The sequence below is a fragment of the Mycteria americana genome, chromosome 1 (genome assembly GCF_035582795.1).
Source record: "Mycteria americana isolate JAX WOST 10 ecotype Jacksonville Zoo and Gardens chromosome 1, USCA_MyAme_1.0, whole genome shotgun sequence".
Lineage (NCBI taxonomy): Eukaryota > Metazoa > Chordata > Aves > Ciconiiformes > Ciconiidae > Mycteria > Mycteria americana.
The window spans coordinates 70,012,721-70,036,909 of NC_134365.1; the positions used below are offsets into that span (position 1 = coordinate 70,012,721).

General features: G+C 44.1%; 1 protein-coding gene across 50 annotated transcripts in view; it reads left to right on the forward strand.

Moving 5' to 3' along the window:
* The window catches only part of CACNA1C (calcium voltage-gated channel subunit alpha1 C), a 495,328-nt gene that overhangs the window by 443,205 nt on the left and 27,934 nt on the right, over nucleotides 1-24,189 (forward strand). For 36 of the 50 annotated variants that reach the window (XM_075504541.1, XM_075504596.1, XM_075504624.1 and 33 more), the window contains 4 exons: nucleotides 13,815-13,847; nucleotides 16,894-17,022; nucleotides 20,714-20,779; nucleotides 23,988-24,079. In XM_075504541.1, coding sequence (XP_075360656.1) covers nucleotides 13,815-13,847; nucleotides 16,894-17,022; nucleotides 20,714-20,779; nucleotides 23,988-24,079 — 320 coding nt within the window. The remainder of the gene's footprint in view (nucleotides 1-13,814; nucleotides 13,848-16,893; nucleotides 17,023-20,713; nucleotides 20,780-23,987; nucleotides 24,080-24,189) is intronic. The other 14 variants (XM_075504568.1, XM_075504578.1, XM_075504669.1 and 11 more) reach the window with 1 other exon arrangement.

Genomic DNA, 24,189 nt, shown 5'->3' on the forward strand with positions numbered 1-24,189 from the left:
CCACCCCCTGCCTTTCTTCCTTTTCTCCCTTGTCTCCAGCCACACTAAACCTCACAAGTTCATTTTCACCCTCAATCAATGTGTCTGAAGGCAGAGAACCAGTGGCTTAAATCCTGCAGTCCTTATTCAGGCAGACCTGCCCCAGGGCGTTTTGCCTGCGCAAGGACTGGAGCGGTCAGCCCCTGCGACACAGTCCTATACACACACCCCCCCACAATGGGAGCAAGGATCGGTGGAAGGACGACATACATCTAGCCTGCACCTCAGTTGGGACTGGCATTCATCTCTGTCGCTGCGTCTGTCTGTCTGTCTTTCTGTCTCTGCCTGTCTGGTTCTCTCCGCTTCCATGCCCTTTGCTGCTCAGATTTTGGCCATCAGCTGCCACTGGACACAAATCTTTGCATTTCCTAGAACTTGCAAGTTCATTTACCCAGACTTTCCGGAAGGGGCAGAAAACATCTCCCTCCCTCTCTCCTTCTCTCTATCTTTCTTTCTCAAATGCCATCTGGGTAGCAGAGGCCTCCAAATTCCGTAGCAAAGGGCTGGAGAAGCACAGTGGCTTCTTTTGACATCTTGTGTTGTCATACCCTTACTGCTGCCATCCTAGAAGTTGTATGTAGTCCTGAGCTATCCCTGTGTGCGTGTATATGTATGTATATATGACTTGTTTTCTTTTTGGAAAAACTACTGATAAAATTGATGCGGGGGTGGATTTAGTTTGCCTTTTTTAATATCTGGTGGTGTTTTTATCGCTAGAATAATTCAGGTAACACACCACGGTGGCCCCAGCTTCTGTATGTAGGAAGCCACGTTGAAGCATGGTTGTGAGCTGTAGCAGTGGCAAATGCTAGTAAACAAGTACTTTATTTTGCCTTTGGTGACCACCAGGAGAGCTGCCTTCAACTCTTTCCCAAATTAGGCTTAGATCGATTTGAATTTGATCACCTCCCATGCTTAATGAACAATCCGAGAGCATGTTTTTCACCCTGTGTTGGTGAGAAAGAAGTATGGTAAGACTATCTGATCACAACCATGTTTGAACAGGGTTATTTTGTTTTTATTTATGTATATTTTTCTTCTGAAGATGGGGCCTCTTTTTTTTCTCTTTTGGCTTAAAAATGTTGGTATTCTGAGTGCATTTCCAGAGTTCGTAATATGATTTGCCCATTGAAAGAGGTGATTTTGGTAACTGCACAACTTTTTCTGTAAGGAAGTCTATATGAAATATGGACAAACAGAAAAAAAATGTATGTATTTTTTGCAGAAAAAGGGGATAGTAAATGCAAATGACTTTTTCCTCAGTTTACCTGAGTTGAGCTGTTACTGATGACTAGCAATTTTAGCACCATAAGAAGAAAAAATGTAGTTTCCATGGGGAAAATCACTTTGAAAGACTCTCCATAGTACCCATTTTTGAGGAAATACCTCAATATTGTGATTTCCACAAAACTACTTGTTATACTTGGCTTCTGACATTCTTCCAGGTGCATGGAATAATCAGAACATATTTTAATGCAGGGGAGATTTAAGAGCAGCATAAAAATAAATTTGCCGTACTGGATAAATATAACCACACACATGCTAGTTAATTAAAATATGAGAAACTGAAGATAAAGAATCCAGGAGAACAAATTCTTAAAAGGTAATTGTAAAAGCAGTAAAAAGAAAGTTAGCTAGCCCTATAGCTGTAAGACTTGATGCACAAACCTGTCTGGAGTCCTTCTGAGTGAAAATGTTTAGAGCTCTCTTTAAAATGGTGGGGCACAGCATCTCATTGACTGCACCGAGGAATGGATTGTGCTTCTAATTACTGCAGGCTTTCACATACCCAGAACCTCATTGGGTTTTAAGGCTTTTAGGAAAGGAGTCCTGATTTCTTATTTGACCATAAATTATTGTTACAGTAACAATAATAGCTAATAGTAGGAATACAAAGTACCACAGGCCTTGTCCTGTGTTGGTTCGATGGTAAAAGAAGTGTGCAGCAAGTACATTTCAGTACAAAGAGCTCTTTAAAAAGCTAGGTCCAGGTTTTCTGACCAGTATTTAACTTTTCTTGTCATTTTTCTATCACATCACTTTAAAAAAATGCTACAATATTCTGGCATCAACATTTGTGATATAACACAGTTATATTTAACTTTCCTTCTAAAGCCAATATGTTTTTCCACAAAGCTAGTTAAAACGCTCAAAATAAAAAATAATAAAAAACATTAGAACCACCCAAAGCTGGTTATATATTTCATTGGCTTGCTAGCCAGGATAAATCATGCCTTTTGCCTAGCAAAAGTTTCTTTTAACTTTCCCTGAACTCTGGTAGAGATTGTACATTTATATAAGTCCACAGAAAATCTCTGATTCCTTAGATCGTCTCTTAATATATTAATATTAATTAACGATAGCTCCCCAAGCACCGTAAGTTAGATGGTCAAAAAGGTGCTCAGGTGAGTTCTAATCCAGTTAGTTCTGTCATCTAAGGCAATTCCTTGAAGCGGGGAAAGATGTCCTCTGGCATTTAATTCTCCTTTTTCTAAGACCTACTTTGTTTAGAATGCCCAAGGACTTTTCCAGCGTCGCTGTTCTCCACACGCAGATTGCAGTAATAAAGGGTGCACAATCCCCTGTATTTCACTCATTCAGTTTTGCTGTAAAAGCTTCTGTTCTTCATCCAAATTACAAGAGCTTTTAACATCGGTCTTCCAAGACCTCATTGTGTGCACCCTCTTACTGTTATGCATATTTAGAAATCTGCTAACTGGTTCCAGATTGCACTGCCAGTTGCAATGAAAGCAATGAAGGTGATGGAAGAAGGGAAAACACACACAAGTATTTTACTTGTTTTCCTCTTTAACTTTCTCTTCTCCTCCATCTTCTTATCCGCACTCGCTTTCTCCAAATTTTGCTGAAATCTTGGGTAGCAGAGACCATGTTTCCCATTCCCAGGAGCACTAGGAGTAGTTTTCAGCAAGGCAGTAATTAGTTCCCCTCTACCTACTGCATCAGTGATTTTTTTCCTGTCTTCAGCCAAGATACCACCAGTCCAGGGGAAAGGCTGTTCCCCGTTGTGAAGGTTTTTGTGCCAGGCACTCGGCAGCAGTTCAGCATGGTGATGGGTACCATTTGCAAACTCAAATGCACAGACTAACAGGAATTTTTGAGGTTCCCATTAAATAAAGACCTGATTGTGGGGTTTTGGCTGGTAGGCAAGAGAATGTGGCCTCCCAGCCAGATTTTTAATCAAAGGTAAACACATATAAACTAATTTTACCCTTTCTAATATAGTCAATATTGCACCCTGATTTAGCTCCTGCCCCGCTCCCTCTACCCTCATATGTACCAGCCAGGCGAACATAAGGGTTTGGGTTTTTTTTATTTCTCACTAGACAACTGTTTTTAAAATGGCTGTGCTCTTACCTTCCCTCACTGGTCTGTTCTTTGTGGAGACTGTCTGGCACAACATGCCAACAAAATTACTTCTGCTTCATATATCTTCCTAGACATCTGCTAAATGGGACCCATTCCCAGCTGCATCCAGATGACCTAGCTGTAGAGACTGAATTGCTGCTTATGGTCAGCTGACTGATAGCCAAAAATGCGGCTCTGGCTCTAATCTCTAGTAAAATTGACAATGTTGCAGAGTAATGGAACATCCCTGCTGGTCACATCCCAGTCATTCTCTCAAAATCCACTTTTAAACTCGGAGATACCAGTCAGCAGTGCCGTCTGCTGAGCCTTGTCTGAGTGACTGGGAGAAAATCTGCTTCACCCAAAACCAGATCAAGTGACATCTTTTCCTAAGCTGAACAGACATGAAGGCAAAGATGCCTCAGCAGTAAAGAAACACTTGTTAATAGAAAGGCACTAAACCAAATTGATACTTAGAGCTAGGGATTTTGAGGCTCAACTGTTTGCCCAGACTTGAATATAGTATATCACACACAGTGAGCATTACATATCATCTACTATCCGTACGACTTTTTTTAACCAAAGAATTCATCAAATCAATAATAATTTAGTCTTGGAAAGAGGTGTAGAACAAAAATCTGTTGCTCAATAGCTTTGTAACAGCTAGCTGCAGTCTCCATATGACCACCTCTAACATGCTCTGATAATGCCTGTGATTGGCATTTCCAATCCCAGAATGGCACTCAGGCTTTATTGTATCCCATATTAACATACAGAAATCCAGTATGACTCTGTAGGCTGTTTTCTTCTAGGAAACATTCTGTGTCAACATTAAACAACTTTCTAATTTAGAAGGCAATGAAAAGACACAGCCTGGGAATTAAATACTAACTGCTACAAATCTCAAATGAAAATGGTCCATAACAAACTCTCTCTTTGGGCTGCTGGTATTTCTGTCTATCCTCCCTTGAGCAGAGATTCATTACCCAAAAGTAACAGGGGCTGCTAGTTCACCTGTATCTACTGTTTCTTGCAATCCACAGTCCTGTTGCATTTGAATGAAGGTGGATGGGGTTTTCTCCTGTTTTCAATGGCATGTGCAGTTTCTTTCAGCACCTTCATCAAAGCATAAGATGGCTCATTCATCTTCACCCTGTCCCAGAGCCTTTGGGCTTGCCAAAGGAAGGATCCTGGCAACACTGCATGCAGAGTCTTTGAGCTGGTAGACTGCCTGCCTTCCTCCCTGGAAAAACCTGCTCATCATCTAGTCTCCATCTGGCTCCATTAGCCCCCAGAAGAGTTATCATGCTGAGGAATGGGTATTTTGCTGCAGACCATAGGCCTGCTTCTGACCTTAACACCACCACTGTAATTCCCCATAAGTTATACAGGAGTGGCAAAGATGTTACTGAAGCTTCCTTCTGGATTCACACACTCCTGTCAACCACATCACAGTAAACCCTTCGTACTGAGCTCCCAGCAAACCTCTTCACAGATGGAGCCCTACAAAGTCCAAAGGTCTCCAGCCTCCTTTCTGCCCTAGGCAGGTGAGGCTGCCCAGAGAAACCCCAGTAACACCAATACACAGAGGGCACCAAGTTTCAATCTGTTCTTTATTTTTCCTTCTTCCTTATCCTTTTCCCACACCATGGAATCCTATCAGATAATTAATAAGTAATTAACAAATACGTGTAGCAGTGCTCAAACGCTCAGTGCACTGAAGACAAGCACAGCCATGACAGGAGGACGTGCTTCTGGGAGTTCGCTTAATTCCTCAAATCATCAGCCCCCAGAGAAGATGAAGCCGGTACATATTACTCACCCTCTCAGTACTAATGGAGTATTGCAAGGTGTTGGAGACAAGGAAAGCTCCTGCCTACCCATGGCTCAGGAAATTCATCTTAGAGAATAACTCTGCTGCCATTACCCTTTCCAAGACAGGCTGTGGGATGGTATAAGAAATGGAAAAATCTATACCTTTTACAGCACACAACAGCATGTCTTTAAAGTAACCAAGAGTGGTATGAATGCTTTGAACAGTGCCTTTCTTCTTTTTCATTTCAAGATCAAAATCAGTGGCATGGTCTTAGTCAAGACAAGAACCTTAGCAGGCCAAGCCGTGTCAGAGACGATCTCTCTACTTGCAGCCCTCCAGAGCAGCTGTGCTTTCACAACACTGCTACAGATAAGAAGTCAAGATGATGGATTTATTTGGGTGTTTGGGATGGGAGAACCTGGATATGAAAGAAAGTGTCATTCAGAATGAGTCAAAACCAGATACAGGCTGTGCTCCTTTTGGAAAACCAGCCCCACAGGTTTCCCTCCCTCCATCCCTTCCAAACAATGAAAAAAAAGAAAAGAGAATAATGACCAATGTAAGAGAGAACATAAATCTTCCTAAAGAGGTGGAGGGAAAAAAAGACTGCCCTTTTCAGCACAGTGATAAATATACTGCTGGGTTTGGTGTTTAAAAGCCATATTACCTTTGCCATAGGAAAGGCAGTGAGGTACATTGGACTACTTAGGAACAGCAATGAGGAAACCACTGACATGGATGGTAATAGAGATGAGGAAAGCTGGAGTCCTGGGAACTCTAAATTTTCACACTTGCTCTCTCTCTGTCTTGCTCAGTGGTCTGGTCTGTTCCCAGGCTCATCCCCCTCAGTCTGCTCTGGGCTGGGACAGCCTGATTACCTCCTTTGGGAGCCCTTGCCCTGTGGATCAAGAATTGGTCAAGTGAAAAGGCAAGCTGAATGAAAAAGTCCACTCTGTTACACATGGCTTCTAGCAGAGGTGTTCCAATCAGCAAAACCCCTCCTCAGCTGATACTCAAACTGGAAAATCCTTAAAGTCACTCCACCTGTAAAACAAAAGTAAAAGGTCCTGCACACAAATAGCCTTTCAACATTTATTTTCATGGCTCGGTTTATCTTCAGAGCCTTCCTGTCCACATGTTCTAGGGCTTTTTTTGGCTACCTGTCCTACAAAACACAAATAATAAAACACAGGCAAGCTGCACCTGCCTCTCTGAGTCAGACCAGTACTTGTACCTGAAGATGAGCACTACATCTCTGATAGTGTTTAATATCTGCTTGTTTATTACCCCCAGGCTTGATTACCATAAGACTTGAACTCGTCATTTACCCAGAGCTAATGAGAAGGATTATTAAAACATCCTGAAAATTAAGAATAATTTGCATAGACATACTTTACCAATTGTTCTGCGTTTCTGAACGTCATGGAAAAAAATAGAGCTTTCAGCTGTGTAAAAAGTGACTCTCATTAACTGTCCAGTAATTGTCAATCTAGGGTAATCTGCATAACCAAATTAAAGCAATTGACTTTCTTTATATTTACCTTAAGCACTTGGAACCATAAGATTACTGTCTGACAATTTCATGGATATATATATGAAATTAATTAATAAGCTATTCAAATTGGTATGATTTGCATATTTGAAGCTAATTAGAAAAGCAAGCTCTAGAATTTCAAAATCTTAGAATACATAGGAAATGAAGGAAAAAACCTGTCAGCCGCAGGACTCATTTGCTTTAAAAGTTACCTTGACCTTATTAACTGTATTCAAAATAGGCTTTTGTTGCATACGGATATGCTAATATTTCCCCCAGGATCTGAGATCATGTGGAATCAATGTGAAGTATAAATGCATATATATTGCATTTGTATGAGCTGGCTCTTTATGTCTGTTGACCCACATGAGTTAGTGCAGGCAGAAATGTAATGGCAAATTTCATTGCAGGTGTCACATTTTTCCTAATTCCCCTTATTGCACCAAATAAAATTTTAATTCCCTGGTGCAAGAGATTTCAGTCTCTTCTGCAGAGCTGTCTGAGGATTAGCATGTTACATGCTTTTTCCAGGGAAATAGCAAGGTGTTCACCATTTGCCACAGTAAAGGCGGCATCCTAGACCTTTAGTCCCTCTTTTCCTGTAAGATGGAGCCCTTTTCCGATAGGAACTAAAACCAAACTTCAGTTTATGAAAATTATCAAAAAACCCTCTGGTGCTTCACCCAGTTTAGGGTTATAGGAAGGCTTGATTTTTTGTTTCACAAAAGCTCCTTGTAATTGTAACTTTTTTCTGTTTTAAAATAGAATAAAAATTAAAAATAGAAAAATTTTCAGTAAAAGATCATTCCAACAGAAATAATTGAGGAAAATCAAAACATTTGCTTAAGTAGAAACAGTTTAGTCTAGGATTGATTTTTTCATAGTTATATAACTTTCTAATTGAAATGAAAACTCAAATTGATATGTGTGAGGAGAAAATGTGAGTTTTGAATCTTACATTCCTTAAATGCCTTTTTCAAAATTGACATGTTTCTACAGAACATTTCACTTTCAGCATCAGCATTCTTCTAATGGAAAATATTTTTGTAGAAAAAAAATAATTCTGGCTAGTTTTATTCAAAATATTCCCCGAAATTCTCAAAGAACTGCACACTTAATGGAAGAATGAAGAGTCTGAGCAGCTTGCCTGGCTTATTTTTTATTTTTTTTCCTGCTAATAATTTGATTTCCACAAAACGTAAGGTTGTGGGAATTGAGAATTATGCCATCTGCAATCCAGTAGTATTCCCTGTCAGAGGAATACCAGATACATTTCTGCCTGGTCTTATAATAACTTCACAGACTTTGGTGGCAGGTGGATTATCTCTAAAGTTCTGGTGATTAAAACCACACAGAGCAGTGGCAGACGGATGACTCTGGAGGGGGTTGTGGTAACTCCCCAGTGTAATGGCAGGCTATTACCTGCCAGCAGCCAGGTTGATTTGAAACCCTGACTTTTTCCAGCTCTCTGCAAAGACTTGTGTTACTCTGCTTCCTGAGGTCACTTCAGACTTTTGACACTACAAACACCAGAAAAAGTCTAGTGGCTTTTCTTTTATCATGTCTCCATGGCACTGATAAATTCTAAAAGTCTTCTTTTCCTATACCCTGGTAAATTCTTGTTTTTCTTGAAGCTCATGTCCTTGCAGATCCCATCTCAGCTTCAGCTTATGTGTGACCCATACGTGCGAAAGAAAAATCTCCAGAACAGTAGTGCTGTTGGCTTGCAGTTGCCCTATTTGTGCCCTTTACATCCAGTCAAGATGAAAGTGGCCAAGCAGCTGAAACAGCCCTTCAGTTCTTTCTCACTCCCTGTAGCAACAAAATCAAATCACTGCTGCTCATCAGGTATCTCTTAATGAAACTGCTTTTAATTCTCCTCAAAATCTTATCTATGTTTGTACAATGAGTTCATTTCCCCAGAATGTCTCTTTCTGCTCTTCATTTTGTGTCCAAGAAGGTCACAGATGCAGTATGGCTAAAGTAGGCAGGACTCTTGGAGGACCTCTTGATACAAAGAACTTGAGCTAGAAAAGACCAATATCCTAGAACTGCAAAGGAGCTGCACAGCACTGCAGGCTCCTCAGGTGAACTCTACAGTGCAGATTCTCAGAGGCACCCTTCCTGCAATGAGTAGAAAAAAGCAAGAAGTGAACATCTATCACCATCTTCCTCGTGGGAGAAGGCTAACAGACCAATGGACAAGTTTCCAACAGACATGACATCTTCATGGGTAACTTTTCATTCTCCAAATGTCAACAGCAATCAAGGAAACATCTTAGCAGACATCCATCACCAACAACCAACTACTGCAAGAGCTTCATCCACAAGCCATATTTTCCTCAGTGGAGAAATGCCATTATAGATTGTCACAAAAGGCAACATAAGCATCTGACCTTTTTTTTTGCTTGAGAAATATGAAGATACTCTGTCATATCATGGTGCCAAAGTCTCAAACACAGATATCCTCTCATCTCTTCAGACCTAGGGCTACTAGGCAAAACTAAAAGGCTGCCATCGTACCACTGCATTGACTGAGACAACTCTGACTAACAAGGCAACAATAACACTGTGCATTCGGCTGCTTAAATGCTCCCCAGATCAAGCCAGGCCAAAGTTCTCCACAACATAAAGGTTGGATTCTGTCTTGCAAAAAGAGATTCATCCCTATGAATGGAATAAATCTTGTGAGAAAGTAAAAAAACTATCAGCAAGGAAGTTTTACTCCTCAAATGTTGGGAAAAAATTAGTTTGGACTTCCTAGCAAAGACTGGATCCTCTGAAGGAGCTGAACTCATCATCTTCAGTGTGTCCTGTGGTGTAAAAAATTTACTATGATCAGCTATGCTGATAATGGGAATGCTGCCTGCCTGTACCGTCATCTCAGTGGCAGTCAGGCTTCTACAACTACTGAAACATACTTACCCAGCAGTCAAGGAGCCTCCTTGGATATATTGATTAAATATATGCTGTACAAACCTAATAGAGCTCCCCTTCAGGCATTTCTGGGTGCTGCTTCTCTGGATAGCCATTATAGTTGTCAGCAAACCAGCCAAAAACCCGAGGGAACTCAAACCTCTCAACATGGTCCTCCATCTCCAGTGTTCCACATGGGATTGATATCTCTTCTCAGGATTTTTCTACTGAAACTTTCATTTGAATCTATTTATTAACACACCTTATTGTTTTCTTCCAAATCTTTATCTATCCAGAAGATATTCTAAGCCGTGGAAGATTTCAAGGGGCTTTGATACTACCATGATGGTACAAAGTCTTTAGTCTTTTCAGCTCTGAAAAGCCAAGTCATCCCTTCTCAGAATTTCAGAATGGATTACATTACAGCATAAACATCGTATGATATTTACTGTTATGTATTGCCCTTGAAACATTGAAACTCATTCTCCTGGAGTGCAAATTTTATGTTCTCCTAGTTTCCAAAGCATTCATGCTATAATCAGGATTTGGAAACCCATAAACACAACCTGTTAAAAACTATTTCCTTGACTTGACGGCAAGATCAGACACCAAGTTTGTTAAGTGAGTCAGTATGGAGGTTCAGGAAACATTGATGCTCCCTGTACCCATCTGGAGGTGGTATGTTCTTTGCAAATAGCTGCCAGTAAGCCTCACTCCCACCTACCCAGGTAGAGCACAATTAACAGGAACACAGTACTATCAGTTACCTTATTCAGTGCTGTGGTCTCTGAGATTTTAAGTATCTCTCCATTGAGTAAACATGTCTTCTTTCCCAGAGACCTCCTTACCTGCGATCCTGAATTCATGATGGGCATAATCTGTGCCTTTCACTTTTGTGCCTGTAAGGGCTTTAAGGATGCACACAGTTCAGCAGCAGCTTGAGCAATGTGTCTGTTTAAAATGTTGGTGTTCTGGTACACATTGAACATAGTTAAAATGAGATATATGCAGGCAACAATATTCTGAGGAGCTTTTCAGACATGCTTCAGGGATCCCTCAGCCTTTATCCTACTGAATCTTTACTTTGGCTTCTAGAACCTGCTTTTCTGTTTCTTGACCTCTTCTGCTCCTTAGCATCTCTGTTAGCTTTTTTAATATGGTGACTTCAAGAGAAAAAAAAAAAAAAGAAATGGCCCAAGCAGTTTCATTGCACTCATCCCCATTGAGTGTCTTTACACAGACACAGCCTGCCTCAGATACTTCTCTTTCCACTCTTAGCCTGCAGTTTCCCTTCTACATCACTCTTAATATACCCCTGGACTTGTTTGCGATTTATACTTCACATCCCTTTTCTCTATGATGGAAACTGCGCAGAGCATCATGTCTTGACTGATCTCACTGTTATTTTTGTTGCCCTTTCTCATTCAGTTATGTGCATGTTACTTGTGCCCCAAATGACAAGAGCAGGGTAGAATACTTGAAGTTCCTTTGCAGGTTCTTGCAGGAACTTGAAGTTCCACATGCAGGGGAAGAGATGACTGCAAGTAAAACAAAGTACAGCCAAAGCTGCCTTCTGTTAAGTGGTGTAGCTTCTCCAAAAGCTCCTTCAAAGACATTAAACAGATGAGGATTTGCTTTTGTACGTTGTTCCGAAATTTGTAGAAATGAAATCCTGTCCACTTCAGATGGGCATTTGGCACTGGCTTTAATTCCAAGTACCTATCACCATGCCTCCATCCCTGTGAACTGATGTGACTACTACATTCTCAGGTGCCGGGTGCCTGTCCTTGGCCTAAAATTGGAATACCCACATCACTTGCAAGGTTGAAGATTCTCAGAAAATCTAGCAATAGCTCTCTCAGCTTTATCGTTAGAAATGGCCACACTTGAAAGTCCCAATAATGGGATCTCAGATGTCTGTGCTCAGGTCCATATGGTGACTTTTTGGCACAGGTGGAAAATAGTAGGATTCGGCTCCTCTCTGAAATATTTGTGGATATTAGAAAATGTATTCAGCAACGTGCAGCTGCAGGTTGATTTCCCCCTCATATACTCACACACAAAATACTGTATGCACAAGCATATCAAGAACTCAGCCCACAGTGCTACAGTTTGTACAAATACCACCTGCCAGTGTTAACAGAAACTTTCCTGTGATGCTTTTGAGTCTTTACTGTAGGTAGCGATATAATTTGCTACATATTTGACCCCTTCTTAAAACACGGGCCAGTTAGCTCAGGGAATAAGAGAGGAGTAAGTCAACTTCTACTTCACTTTCTTAGCAGTGCCAAAGATACTCAGCACCTTTGGTTTCTAGTTTTCCAATGTGATGCCAACTCCTCCGAGTTGAGCATCCCATATCAATATGGCCTTATATAGTAATATATGGATATGCCTTATATAGTCATATCCTTTTATACAGATTTTTTTACTCTGTTACATTACTATTATCTGCACTTTCTGATGAAATACTAACAATATCAAAATGACAATTAAGGTATAATATTCCACAGTAACTTACAAGGCTTCTTCAGCCAGTCAGTCACAGACGCACCAACATTGTCAGCCAGGAAGGACGGAGAATCCTGAAAGGTGCTGAAAATTTTTGGGCTTCCTTCAGTTAGTTTGAAGGGGCTTTGTACCTTCTACTAGGAATGCAGCAACTAGCAGAATTAGGGTCCTTCTATTGTTAGAAAAGGTGATTTGCAAAACTAGAAAGAGGAAGGGGGATGGGACAGAGAAACTCTTCGCTGGAAAGGAGATGTTTGCCCAGCAACCCAAAATCAAAATCTCTGCCTGGTCTGCAAGAAATGTCTCTATGGGCACTGCTCTTTTATTTGGTATTCAAGCCAGCTTTTGCCTGTATGTGATCTGAAAAGAAAACACAAGAGCAAACATGTGAAAGAGGAGGATAAAAGCAATGAAAGCTGACACTACCAAACCAATGAGTTAACCCAAAAGACTATTATATGATTAGGTGTACCTTGGGGTTTTAATTGTTCTTATTTGCCTGTATCACCAAATAGGCTGTGCATCCAAACTACAGTTTTTATTTAGGTAATACAACACCAGTTTCGTTACTGCAGTGACCTTGGAGAGCAGGAGCACACTGCAGGAGTCCTCCATGGCACTAGAGGTGAATTGGCAGAAGAAATGCATCAGTTTCAGCTTTGCTCATGTAGTCACAGGAAGTAATGACAGACAGGTTTGGCATATGGGACATATGGTAGAGGTTAGGCCTGAAGGATTATGTCACTATTGAACTGAAGGACTCCTGATAAAGCTGGTTTTATTTAATTTTCAATTCTGCTTCTTACACTTAAGGGTATTTGCAGCCTTGGGTGTTTTTTAGCATTGCTCTCAGTATTGGAAATGGCCCCAGAATTTAATCCAGGAATGTCAGGCAGAGTGTCTGCAGCAACTAGACTCTTCCAGGCACGACCAGGGCTCAGCTCAGCTCAGCTTGGCCTCCAAGGACACATCCATTGGGTCCCTGGAGCTTTGCTGTGAGGTGGGTGAAGGTACAGCAAACTAACCAGCTTTACCAACCCATTTTCCACAGCTAGCAGTGGGTGTTGTAGGGTTGCCAAGAGCTGATTAGACTGTCCCAACCCATTGTCTTAGTAACAACGTTATCACCCAGAACTATGTGTAAGGGAATGGGAATATATAAATAGAAGGTGTTGCTTTAGCACTGGGATATTACAGGTTTACAAATCAGACTGATGCACTAGAAGCTGGCTGGTCCCTGTGCAGACATGGCCTGGATCTGAGCTGGGGAGCTAAATCTGCCCCTGTATTGAACTTGATAGTAGTGATACAAGAAACATTTTAACAATATCAGTACCTCCACTGCCTAGATGCCAGGATGCCTAGCACTCAGGAGATACTGGGTGCAATTCACATGTGGTGGTAGTGGATACAGCTTACATCAAATTCAATGGGAGTTGTACCTACTTCTGCCACGGCCAGCTTTGATCCTGGGCATCCTAGGGAATAAGCCCAGCCTCTTGTGCATTTCTTTCAAACTCCCTTTTGCCCTCTTCTGCCATTTTGTTGCTCCTGTGTTAGCCAAGACCTCGTTTACTAGGGCTCTTGATTGGAGACTTATTACAGCTTATTTCTGTCTGCCTTTCTTTAAAGCCAGCTGAACATACCCAATGCTCTTCCTCTATGGTAAGACCAAAAATACAGACCACCCTCCCAGCTTCTGTGACACTCTTTCTAACACACTCCTTTATTCTCTTCCCCGTGATCACGAGTTCTCTCTCCAAGCCCAGCCTAGTTATTTGTGCATGAAGCTGCCATGTTGTGTATTGGTGTGAGTCTGGTGTTCACATGAGCTGTGAATATGCTGCACATGTGTATTTCTTGTGCATCCTGAGCTTTCCTTTGGTCAAGTTAACTGTTGTTCTGCCTTCTAATGGCTCACCAAGAGAGAACTAGACCTGGTAAGATTTCTTGTTAGCAACAAACTATGTCATTATCAATGTGATGCTGAATGAGTTTGCAATGTGTCTTCACGTCCAAGCCTCCAGACTAGAAAGGATTGGGACTCTGAAGTTCCTCTTCAATGAGGTGATTCACTGTAACATTTGAGTTCGTACTTTGCACAAAAAAGAGTAAGTCATGCAATGGTGCACACAAACTCTTCTGTCTTGGAGTACAAAGCAGTTCCCACACCACCCTAACAGAGTTGCAGTAAGTCCAGTCTCTCAATTGCCACTTTGCAGAACCTCCCTCCTCTGGCAAGCCTTCAAAAAGCTGGATGAAAGCCAAGAGAAAGCAAGCAAGGCTACTCAAGCACTGGCTAATCTGTAGCCACCTAGTCTTAAAATGACTGTGGTCTCCCGAGACATCACTGAGTGTTTTTGGCTAAGTGGTTTGATGCCAGTAAGTTGCAGATTTGCGTCAGGGAGGAATTCGTTCTATTTTATCCGCTGCTTAGACTTTGCCTACTCCAGGACCCTAGGAGGACAGGGATAATTTTCTGCCTCCAGCAGCTGCCTCCTCTCAGCAAGGAAAGACGAAGGAATGCTAAAACCTCTGTCCAGACCCATGTCCCAACTTGCTGCCATCCAAAGGGCCAAGCTGGCAAGAGCAGCAGCAGGTAGAATAAGAAAACAATTTCTTTTTTTTTTTTTTTTTTGGTCACAACCACAGCAGTACTGCTGTCCACACAACTTTTAAATTTGGACCTCAACTCTCTTTTAGGTGGTATTGGAGTTTAGCTTCTTAGAGAAAGTGGAAGGGAGGCCATAGGAATTCTGTAGGATTGGGAGAGGTGAGTGACCTTATAGTTAGCCCTCTGGGACCATAGTGCTGAGAGTATTGAATGCCATGATTTTTGATTTCTTGGAGGCCACATTCCCTCCCTCCCCTCAGAGCAATTCTCTCTGATTCACTGAAGCCCTTAGCCTGTTGTCCAAGTCAGAAAATGAGAATGATGTGAGATGTAGGGAGCGCTCAGGCTTTTCCTTGACACAGCCTGTTCCTCTAATCTTTTTCACCCAGTTACTGCACGGGCAGCAAGCGTCAGCCTTTGCTGCAGACTGGAGGAAGCTACCCAAAATATCCACCGGTGATTCACCACAGATAGACAGACAAACTGCAGCTGGGGTGCGATCCTGAACTATTGCACATAGCGCTGCGCTTTCTGTGCAAGCGGGGCTCACACACACTAGCAAGCAGCTATGGCCCCTGTGTGCCCCCACGGCTGCGCAGCAGGAGCTGGGGCACGGACCCAGCCGGGGGCCGACAGAGCTGAGTGCCAGTCGGCTCATCCTGGCTTGGAAACAGAGGCACACACAGCGCACAGGTACATGTCCTTGTCTGGACATTTAATCCCAGAAATGTACATCCAGGCGGTTCCCGGGCCTTGGGTTTTATCAGGAGCAGACAGACAAGGAGCTGCTGGTTTTGCTGCCCGGTGACAGGAAATCCAAAGGGTCTGTTCTCTCTTGGTTTACACAGTGGTGAGTAGTTAACAGCAGGGGTGATCTGCACTGTTTCTTCCTCCTAAATGTTGCTCTTTCGGTGGTGTTCAGACTCAAGCTGCAGTCTTTGCAGCCTGGGCGGGGACAGAGAGGGGTTTTCTGTGCACTTTGCTCCCCGGCAGGTCAAGTGGCAGGGTGACAGTGTTATCTCCCCCTGTGACAGGAGGTCACGTTCCCACAGTGCTGCTAGTGCAAGCCACCAGCTCCGCAGGCTTCGCACAGTATTTTAGGGGGTTAACAAACGGGGAAACATGGCATTTTCTGTGCCTCACCTCCCCTCGAGCTAGGCAGCGGGTCCTCTGCTGAGGCCCAGGTGAGCCTGCCTCTGCAGCAGTGCTCAGGCGGCCGTGGCCTTCACACGTGTGAAGGCTGAGGAACGTCAGAGCTGGTTACAGGCCCAGGGGAAAATGCTTAGGGACAAAGCAGATGCTGTGAGAAAAAAACAGGCCAGAAGAAAGACTATTTTAAAATGCTGCACGCTTGAACAGTAGCAGTGAAGCCAAAATAAAATGGTTTTTTTTAAAAAAAAAAGTCAGTGCGCAGACTGTGGGAAGTACAAAGGGGTCATGAGAAATGGGAAAGGCCCAAACGCAGAGCAGCGGGAGCGAGTGACCACGGCCCAGCCCCCAGAAGCATGGCCACAGCGGCGCAGGGCCGGCGAGGCTGCCAGCGGTGCCAGTGACGCCAGCAGCTGGGCCGGGGCAGCGCACGCCGTGGCCCCGCGGGGTTTCGCACCCCAGAGCAGACCTGGGACTTGCAACTGTTTCCCAGCAGAGCAAGTGGCACGTGGCTGATGCCCGACGCCAGATTCACCAGAACTGCTGGCTGAGGCACTTGCTGGGGTAAAACATCCCAGACCAAAAGAGACAGTATCTTTCTCTTCCAGTACAATGTCAAAGGAGAATTGCATCTTTCCAATGTGAGGAGGAGGTGTAACGGAGGGGTTTATAGCATAACATATCCCTAATCCCCAAAAGTCCAGGCAACCTGAAGGGAGAGGCTGATGGCCTTGAGAGCCCCTGTAGGGTAGCCTCACCACTATGGGAGAGAGGGCAGGCTTGACCGGCCTCGGCCCGTCCCTGGGGTGCCAGGGCAGTGCAAGCCCAGGCAGCAGTACCAGGACAAGGAACAGTGCAGTGAGCTCTCGGCGTAGCGTCCTCTGTGGCCCAGGGCCCCTGTTCCTCCCGTGCTGTTGTAACTCCTGCCTCTGTGCCAATGGCTTCCAGAACGCAGAGGAAAACTCTCGCATCTCAATCACCTTCTTCCGACTCTTCCGCGTGATGCGTCTCGTGAAGCTCCTGAGCCGAGGGGAGGGCATCCGGACACTGCTTTGGACCTTCATCAAGTCCTTCCAGGTATTCCTTCATTTATCTCTAAGTAAGACCTAACACTTTTTTTTTTTCCCTTGGTGGCCCCTCAGGGAGGGGTTTCACCCAAGGGCCTGAGCTCAAAGGCAGCTAGTCAGAGCTGTGCGCACCAGTGACAAGTGGCACGAATGAGACTCAAGTAAATGGGGATTGCAGGGGATGACTGCCTGGCTATGAGTTTCATCGTTAAAGCATGAGTAATTGCTTGAGACCTTCCTGAACAGCCTTGATAGTTCAGTTCAACTCAATTACCGCCTGTCTGTAACCGTTCAATCTCGTCTTTTTTGTTTTTTTTTTCTATGTTAGCTGTATTTTATATCTGTTGCTTTAAGCGAAATACACAGCTATGGGGAAGGCCAGGGTCTCAATTAAGTTTGCCTTAAGCCTTGTTTTGAGGATTTCCAGTGAGTATTAGAGGTGTGTGGCCCCCATGCTTTCATCCAGGAAGAATTTCACCTTTTTGGCCCCACACCTTTGGCCTTGGTAATGATGCCAAGTTAAATTGCTGCTGCTTTTGCCCTGGAGGCAGGTTGCATTTCAGTGGCAGGTAAAGTACGAGAGTAGACAGAGGAAAGCGAAGGAGAACAGACTGGATAAGAATCATCATCTCTGGGGGAAAACAAACACCAAGAGGTAGCTATTTGCTAGAAAAACTGCTTCCAAACTAGCCCTTAACCTAATCATGTATAGAGAAATGGTAGTTAGAGATGAAGCATGGCATATTCCTGCATTTTACAAGTACTTGACCTGGATTTACTGGGCTAGCACAACCTGGATGTCAGCTGGGGTAGGTCCAGAGGATGCATCAGGGAAAGACAGCACAGGAACGCAAATGGTGGTCTAAACATGAGAAAAGATGCAGGACACACCACTGGTCAAAAGCATGAAAGAGTAACTTGTGCAACACACAAGTCTTGAAACAGCAACCATATATCCCTCAGACTGAGGCTTTAGATGGTCAATAGCATTTGTATTGACTCAAATGGGAAAGAAGCTGATCCACGCTTTAAAACTTAAACCTCACCAGCTACAACACAAGCTGGGACCAAAGCCTGCAGTGCTGTGGATCACCACGACTTCTGTCTCCGTCAGCAGAAGTAGCACATGTGTACACCAGGGATCAGTCTGGACCTTTTCCAGTGCAGCTCTCAGATGGTCTCGGTAGCCAGACCACCAGGTTCATGCAAAGGGCTCTCATTTTGCCCACTCCTTGACTGCCAGAGGATCTAATATGGCACAGCAGTTTTCTGACACATCCATACCACAAGCAACATTTTCCATTGCTTACACGGTTGCTAAATTCCAGGTTGTTATTTGAGCGTCCCCAGTGGGAACCATTTTGTCTGCGTGCATAGGAATGAGATTCCCTTGGCACAGCTCAGCCATCCCTGATGCAGGGGACAGAGTCACACTTTCCAGTTCGTGCTTCTCCTCCCCTTGCCCCTGTGCCCCTCCAGCCTCTTTAGCAATAGCTCACTCTTATCCTGAGCTGAGCTTGCCACGGCTCTTGGCTGGAGAGGATGAGATGGATGGGAAAGGGAGTGCCTGGTACTTCCCTCCAGTGACCTTCAGACCTCTTTGATTGGAGCATCACTTTTAGGCAAGGTTGTAGGGTGATGGGAGGAAGTATCAAGGGAGGTATCTTCCACAGCAGATGGAAGAAAAAAAAAAAAGTACTGCAAGCAAGCGCCTTTTCCCTTGAAAGCCTTTAGCCATTTATAACATGGTATTCTCTGCTCGGAGCTCCTCCTCTTGCAGCTACTGGGAGGCTCCTTTGGTAGCTAAGAATAGCCTCTGTGCAGAGCTCTTAACTCAGCCACTCCCACTGTCAAAACCTGGGATCCCTGCAGACTTTGTCTGGCACAGGCTCTTCTTCGTGTCCCCACATGCTTCCAGGAAGTGTCTCTGCTCACACAGAGCAGCCTAATAAGCAATGAACTTGTGCTGGAGTTCAGAGCCCATCGTAACTACCATGTGCCCTGCGCATGGCACACAGTGCTTACATACAAGTTGGGGCACCGGTCACAGGAGTGCGTGGTGGGAAAATGCTCAGCGAGGTTTCCGCCTGCAGAGATAGCAACAGAGCCCAGGCTGGAGAGTGGGAGGAGTAGGAAGTGAGAGGGGTGCTGAGGGCAAGGCAAGGCCGTGGGAATCACAAGGACAAAGTGGTAAAGCCAGGGAAGGACGGAGACGGAGGAGGACAGAGCCAGAGATTGGAATATGGGAGGTGGGGAGCTGAAGGAGCTGTGGGGAATAAGGGGCAGAGATGAGTAGGAAGGCGCATCAGGGGAGAGGAGTGGACTAAGCAGCAGAACATGAAAAGAAAAGTGGAGGGCCAGATGGCCAGGAGAGAAGACACTTTTCCCATCTCCATTTGAAAGATAGAAGAACTGGTAAGGTTATGCACCTCCAGTCCTGTCTGGACACTATCCCAGGAGCTCTTCTTAGGTCTTGTGTCTATCAAGTCCCAACTAGATCATCACAAAATGTTTGGAGCCCAATTCTGAGCTGATGTATCTCCACTGACATTGTGGGGTAACCATACAGATTTGTCTGACCCCATAAAACACAGAGGAATCTGCCCCTGAGCCTCAAGATGATGATTACAGACACTGTTTAAAGGTTTGAATTTTTGCCATTTTAATATTCAGATCTCTTTGAGATGATTTCTGCAGATCTTAGTCAAATCTCCATAGTGGTCAGTGAAAATTTTTCCTAGATTCTTCGTGTAGTATTTATCCCTGTTGAATTTAGGGATAAACTTAAAATGTGTAATTAATCTTATATTTAAAAAATAACAATGTTGTAGGCTTTTTATAGTCTGTGAAATGGGGTGTTCAAAATCCAGATCAGGGACTGTACTCACATTTTCAGGATGAATGTGTCGGCCCATTGCCCCTGAAGTAACGTCTGGAAATCTCTGGTCTAAGCTCTATATATTTCGAAAGCAACAGAGTAGAAAATTCCTCCTCAAAAGCCTGAGCCTGTGAGGTCCAGAGCTGTGCCCTTGATTCCTGCTAGTGGCGGAGGAAACCGATAGCACTCAACACTGCTGATTGCACTGGCCTCTTCCTTACGAGGCAGCTCTGCATATCAGGGCTCTGCATTTCCTCTTCAGCAGCTGATCACAGACACTTAGTGCATTGCAGACACCATCATCATAGACACCTAACACGGAACAGGGAACAAAGCTGATGCTGCTTTAGGTACTTAGGATGGTACCAGCCATTGTAGTAGAAGCCTTGAATTTGGATCTCGGCAGCTGTTGCGGCTTTGATTTCACCAGATTGGATCCAGAAAAAAATCACATTGCCATTAGTGCCAGAATAACACTGGTTATGAGAGTTTTCTTCTCTTGGTAAGCAGCTGTAGACACTGTTTTTGCCCTCACTTTCCTCACTCTGTCAAGGGCAGGACTGACTTGAAGGCAGCAGAGCTACACCATCAGGAGTGGGAGCAGAGTCAGAGCCTGCCTGAGCTGGGTGGCAGCAGGGTGGTGGCGGGGAGGGCAAGCAAATGTGGGCCTGTAGAGGCATCTAGTGGCCACCTGGCCAAATTACAGACTCCACGTTTGGGGCCAGCCTCTGCCCAGTTTCCCAAAGCCAGGAGCATGAAGCAGGCTCCAGTGTGCCGGGCTCGGTACAGACACAGTGCTCTCTTTTTTTTCCTTCATTTCTAGGCTCTCCCCTATGTGGCTCTTTTAATAGTGATGTTGTTCTTCATCTACGCCGTGATCGGGATGCAGGTAAGTGATGCTAAAGAGCTCAACTGTGTCTGTCTTCTCCTGTTAGAGTTTTGAGAACTGACTTATAAAGCAACTAGATCAATGTGTGGTTGTAGGGGCTTACAAGAATGTTTTTGCCCAGTAAGGTAAGACAGCAGCTAACTTTGGTTGGAAAACATTGTCTACCTATGCATTTCCAACAGGAGCACAACACACTCCAGAAAACAAAACAAAACAAAACAAAACAACCCGATCCATTTAATGGCAGAATGCAATAAGCAAACAGTAAAAGGACCTGCCCTCCACACTCTTAAAGGAATACCCAGCAGTGGTAGCAAAGGAGATTTACTGCCTCGCTCATTGGTTCAAAATAGTTGTTTCGGTGGGCTTATGGCCGTACTGCACTGAACAAACCCAATTTTTCTCTCGCATCGCTTTCACACTGGCATAACTTCCACTGACTTGTAAAGAGCAGCTTTTGGTTTACACCCGTGAAGGTAAATATGGGATCAGACCCAACGTACCAACACTCTGTGTTTGTGCCAGTTCTTCAGGAAGCTGCATCAATACAATATCCTATTCAGTTTGCAAAACGAACTTGGAACCAGCCTTCATCTGTGCATTCATCTGTGCAAGGAACTGATGTTGCATACAGACCACTGAAGAAAGCATGTGATATAGGCATAGTCTGTGACAGTCCCAGCCTCATTTGCTATGCTGCTTTTCGAACTAGGCTTCACTTTCCACTTTGGTGTTAATCAAAGATTTCAGACAAGTCAGCCATCTGAGACCAGAGACTCAAGTATGGAAAGGCATGGCATAATTGCATCCAGAGGTTTTCAAACATGACAGGCTTCTTGGTTTCACAATGCCGACAGAATCTGTAACAAAATTCATCTGACCTCTGTGACCTTGTTTTCATTTGTTTCCTGTTATTATAATCACATCTTTTGACAGACTCCATCTACCCTCCCCAGTTTGAAAAATAAAACTAATCTTTTCTTGAATTATCATAGGTTATCTCAGTTGCCCCCAGTAATTACAGCTGTCATTTAGTCTACTAGGCTCATACTGTAAACTTGTTTTGCCTTTAATACCTAACTAGTTCAAATGGCCAAGATCTTACAGGATTACCTGTGCTATATAGAAAAATCACTTGAGAGTATTACACTAGTGTTATGTAGCTACACAAAGTATTAAAAATGGCTTCCAAACACCCATGCAGATGGGGCCTACAATGACTGGGGCACTGCCAGGTCTAGATATTTTATTCCATAATTCTATTCCATTTTCTGTCAGCTAGTTCTAAGTTGGCTATTTAATCCTTGGCTTACGTTCAAGCCTCTGTTTTAATCATCTCAGCAGCCTGAAGATCATACATCTGTCTTTCACATTGATCTAGATTACTAGATTGCTTCCTGCCCTCCTGTCTTCCAATGAGAAAACCAACTTTTCTCATCTTCCCTCTTTGCTTAGAGGCCACAGACCTATTATCATCCCTTTTTGTCCAAATGGCATCTCAGAGATTTTGTGTGCTGCTCTCATGAACCTGCTGACACATAGAGTTCCCTTACACATAGGGACACATAGGATGGAAAATCCTTCCTCACTTTATTAAGCCGCTACCTTGACAGACTAGATGTACCAGAGCTGATAAAAATATAAGAATTTCCCACATAAAGGAGACCTACCACTTTATCTCAGCTACTGCCCTGACTTGGAGCGTAACAACATTCAAGCCTCGCTACCTAATGTGCCGAAGTGGAAAAACCCAAATTGATGCTGATGGATGAAGCCGCTTGTATCACGGCTCAGGAGGCACAGACTGGAGACGCCATGAGAGAGGAACCTCTGCCTGCAGCTCCTCATAGGTGCCTAGTGCAAAGCACCCGCAGTAGCTGCTGCTGGTGCATCGTGTGTGAGGGAAGTCGCAGGGTTGAAAGGAAACTCAGACTTCCAGCCTGGGAAGTTCCCTTCCCTATGCTTGCCTGAAATGAAAAATATGGGCTGCCTCAGCACAAACTGCCTCTGAGCATTTAATCTGTCCTCCTGCTCCTCCTCAGTGCAGCTGGGGCTGTCACTGCTACCTGCAGTGTGGGGGCGGTCGGGACTGGGAAAGGCCCACACGTCCATGAGGAACCCCTGCAGAAAGCCTGCCATGTACAGACCCTCCCTCATCTGGCATGGCCTCCCCGCCATTGTCCCTGAGCTTCTCTCCACGTCGTTGTTTCTTTTGGGGTGTTAATTATCAGTGACATTTGCTTGAAAAGAAGCTCCATGTTCTCTCAGAGCTGCTCTGTTCCTGCTGCTCATTTTGGCTACGAGATTACAGCTCTCAGTCCTTGAGATCCCTGTCATGTTGCTATCGATGGGGAATAAATAGTCCTGACTGACTATGCTGTGCAGAGACCTTTCTGCCAGGCAAGGTTTGTTAAGCTCTCAGTCCCGGTGCCCAAAAGTACCAAAGCTATATAAGACTTTTTCAAAAAAGCCTGAAACTCTCCTGCACTGGGGACTTCACATGCGAGGGCAGGCCCCTAAAAAGGTTTGCTGATGGTTGCAGGCTTCGTGCTGTGGCTGGATGAACTAGTTGGTGCAGCAACGGTTGGTTGGGCATAGAAGAAAGCTGGAAGCCGTCCTTGTCTGGGCAAATCTAGTCATCATCTTCACACTGCTGCATTTCGGGGGGGCACTGAAACACCTGCTGGTGACAAGCGTGGCTACTAGAAGGGCAAGCATTTGGACAATCTCCAGATCCAAGGCAACGTACTTTACATTGTTTTGGGAAGATCCAAGGCATCCCACAGAGCTGGAAGCTCAAGGCTTTGCAGCTGCTGGTCTTTTGCTATCATTTCCTCCTGGTGAAGACAGATAAGCAATGAAGGAAGGAGCCTTTTCTTCTGTGTTATTGATTTCTTTCAGCTGGACCCCCTCCCCATATGAGTGCCTGTTAAAATAAGGCCCCATATCACGTATTCACAGTGTATGAAATAAGGAAGGATGTCTTTTTTAACAAAAGATGCCTCTTGTTACAAAATAAGTGCTTTTCTGGTGATAAAGCACAAGCAAGGGAAGCAACAGCAAATATGAAAGACCTGTGGAAACGATTTTTTAAGAGAAGAGCAGATTCTGTTAAGTATCAGTGTCAGGGTAAGGCCAAGAGCTACAGGTGACAAGAGGTTTGGGGATTTTGCAGGGCTAACCTGAAAAGACCTCTGCTCTCTGCCAGGTGTTTGGTAAAATTGCGCTGAACGATACCACAGAAATCAACCGCAACAACAACTTCCAGACCTTCCCCCAGGCAGTGCTGCTGCTTTTCAGGTGGGTGTCTGACAGCTCTGGATTGTGTCAGTCTGGGAGCACGATTCCTCTGCTCTTGGGCTCAGCTTATCTCCTTCTACTGTGTCATGCTCACGAGGTGAGTAGAAACA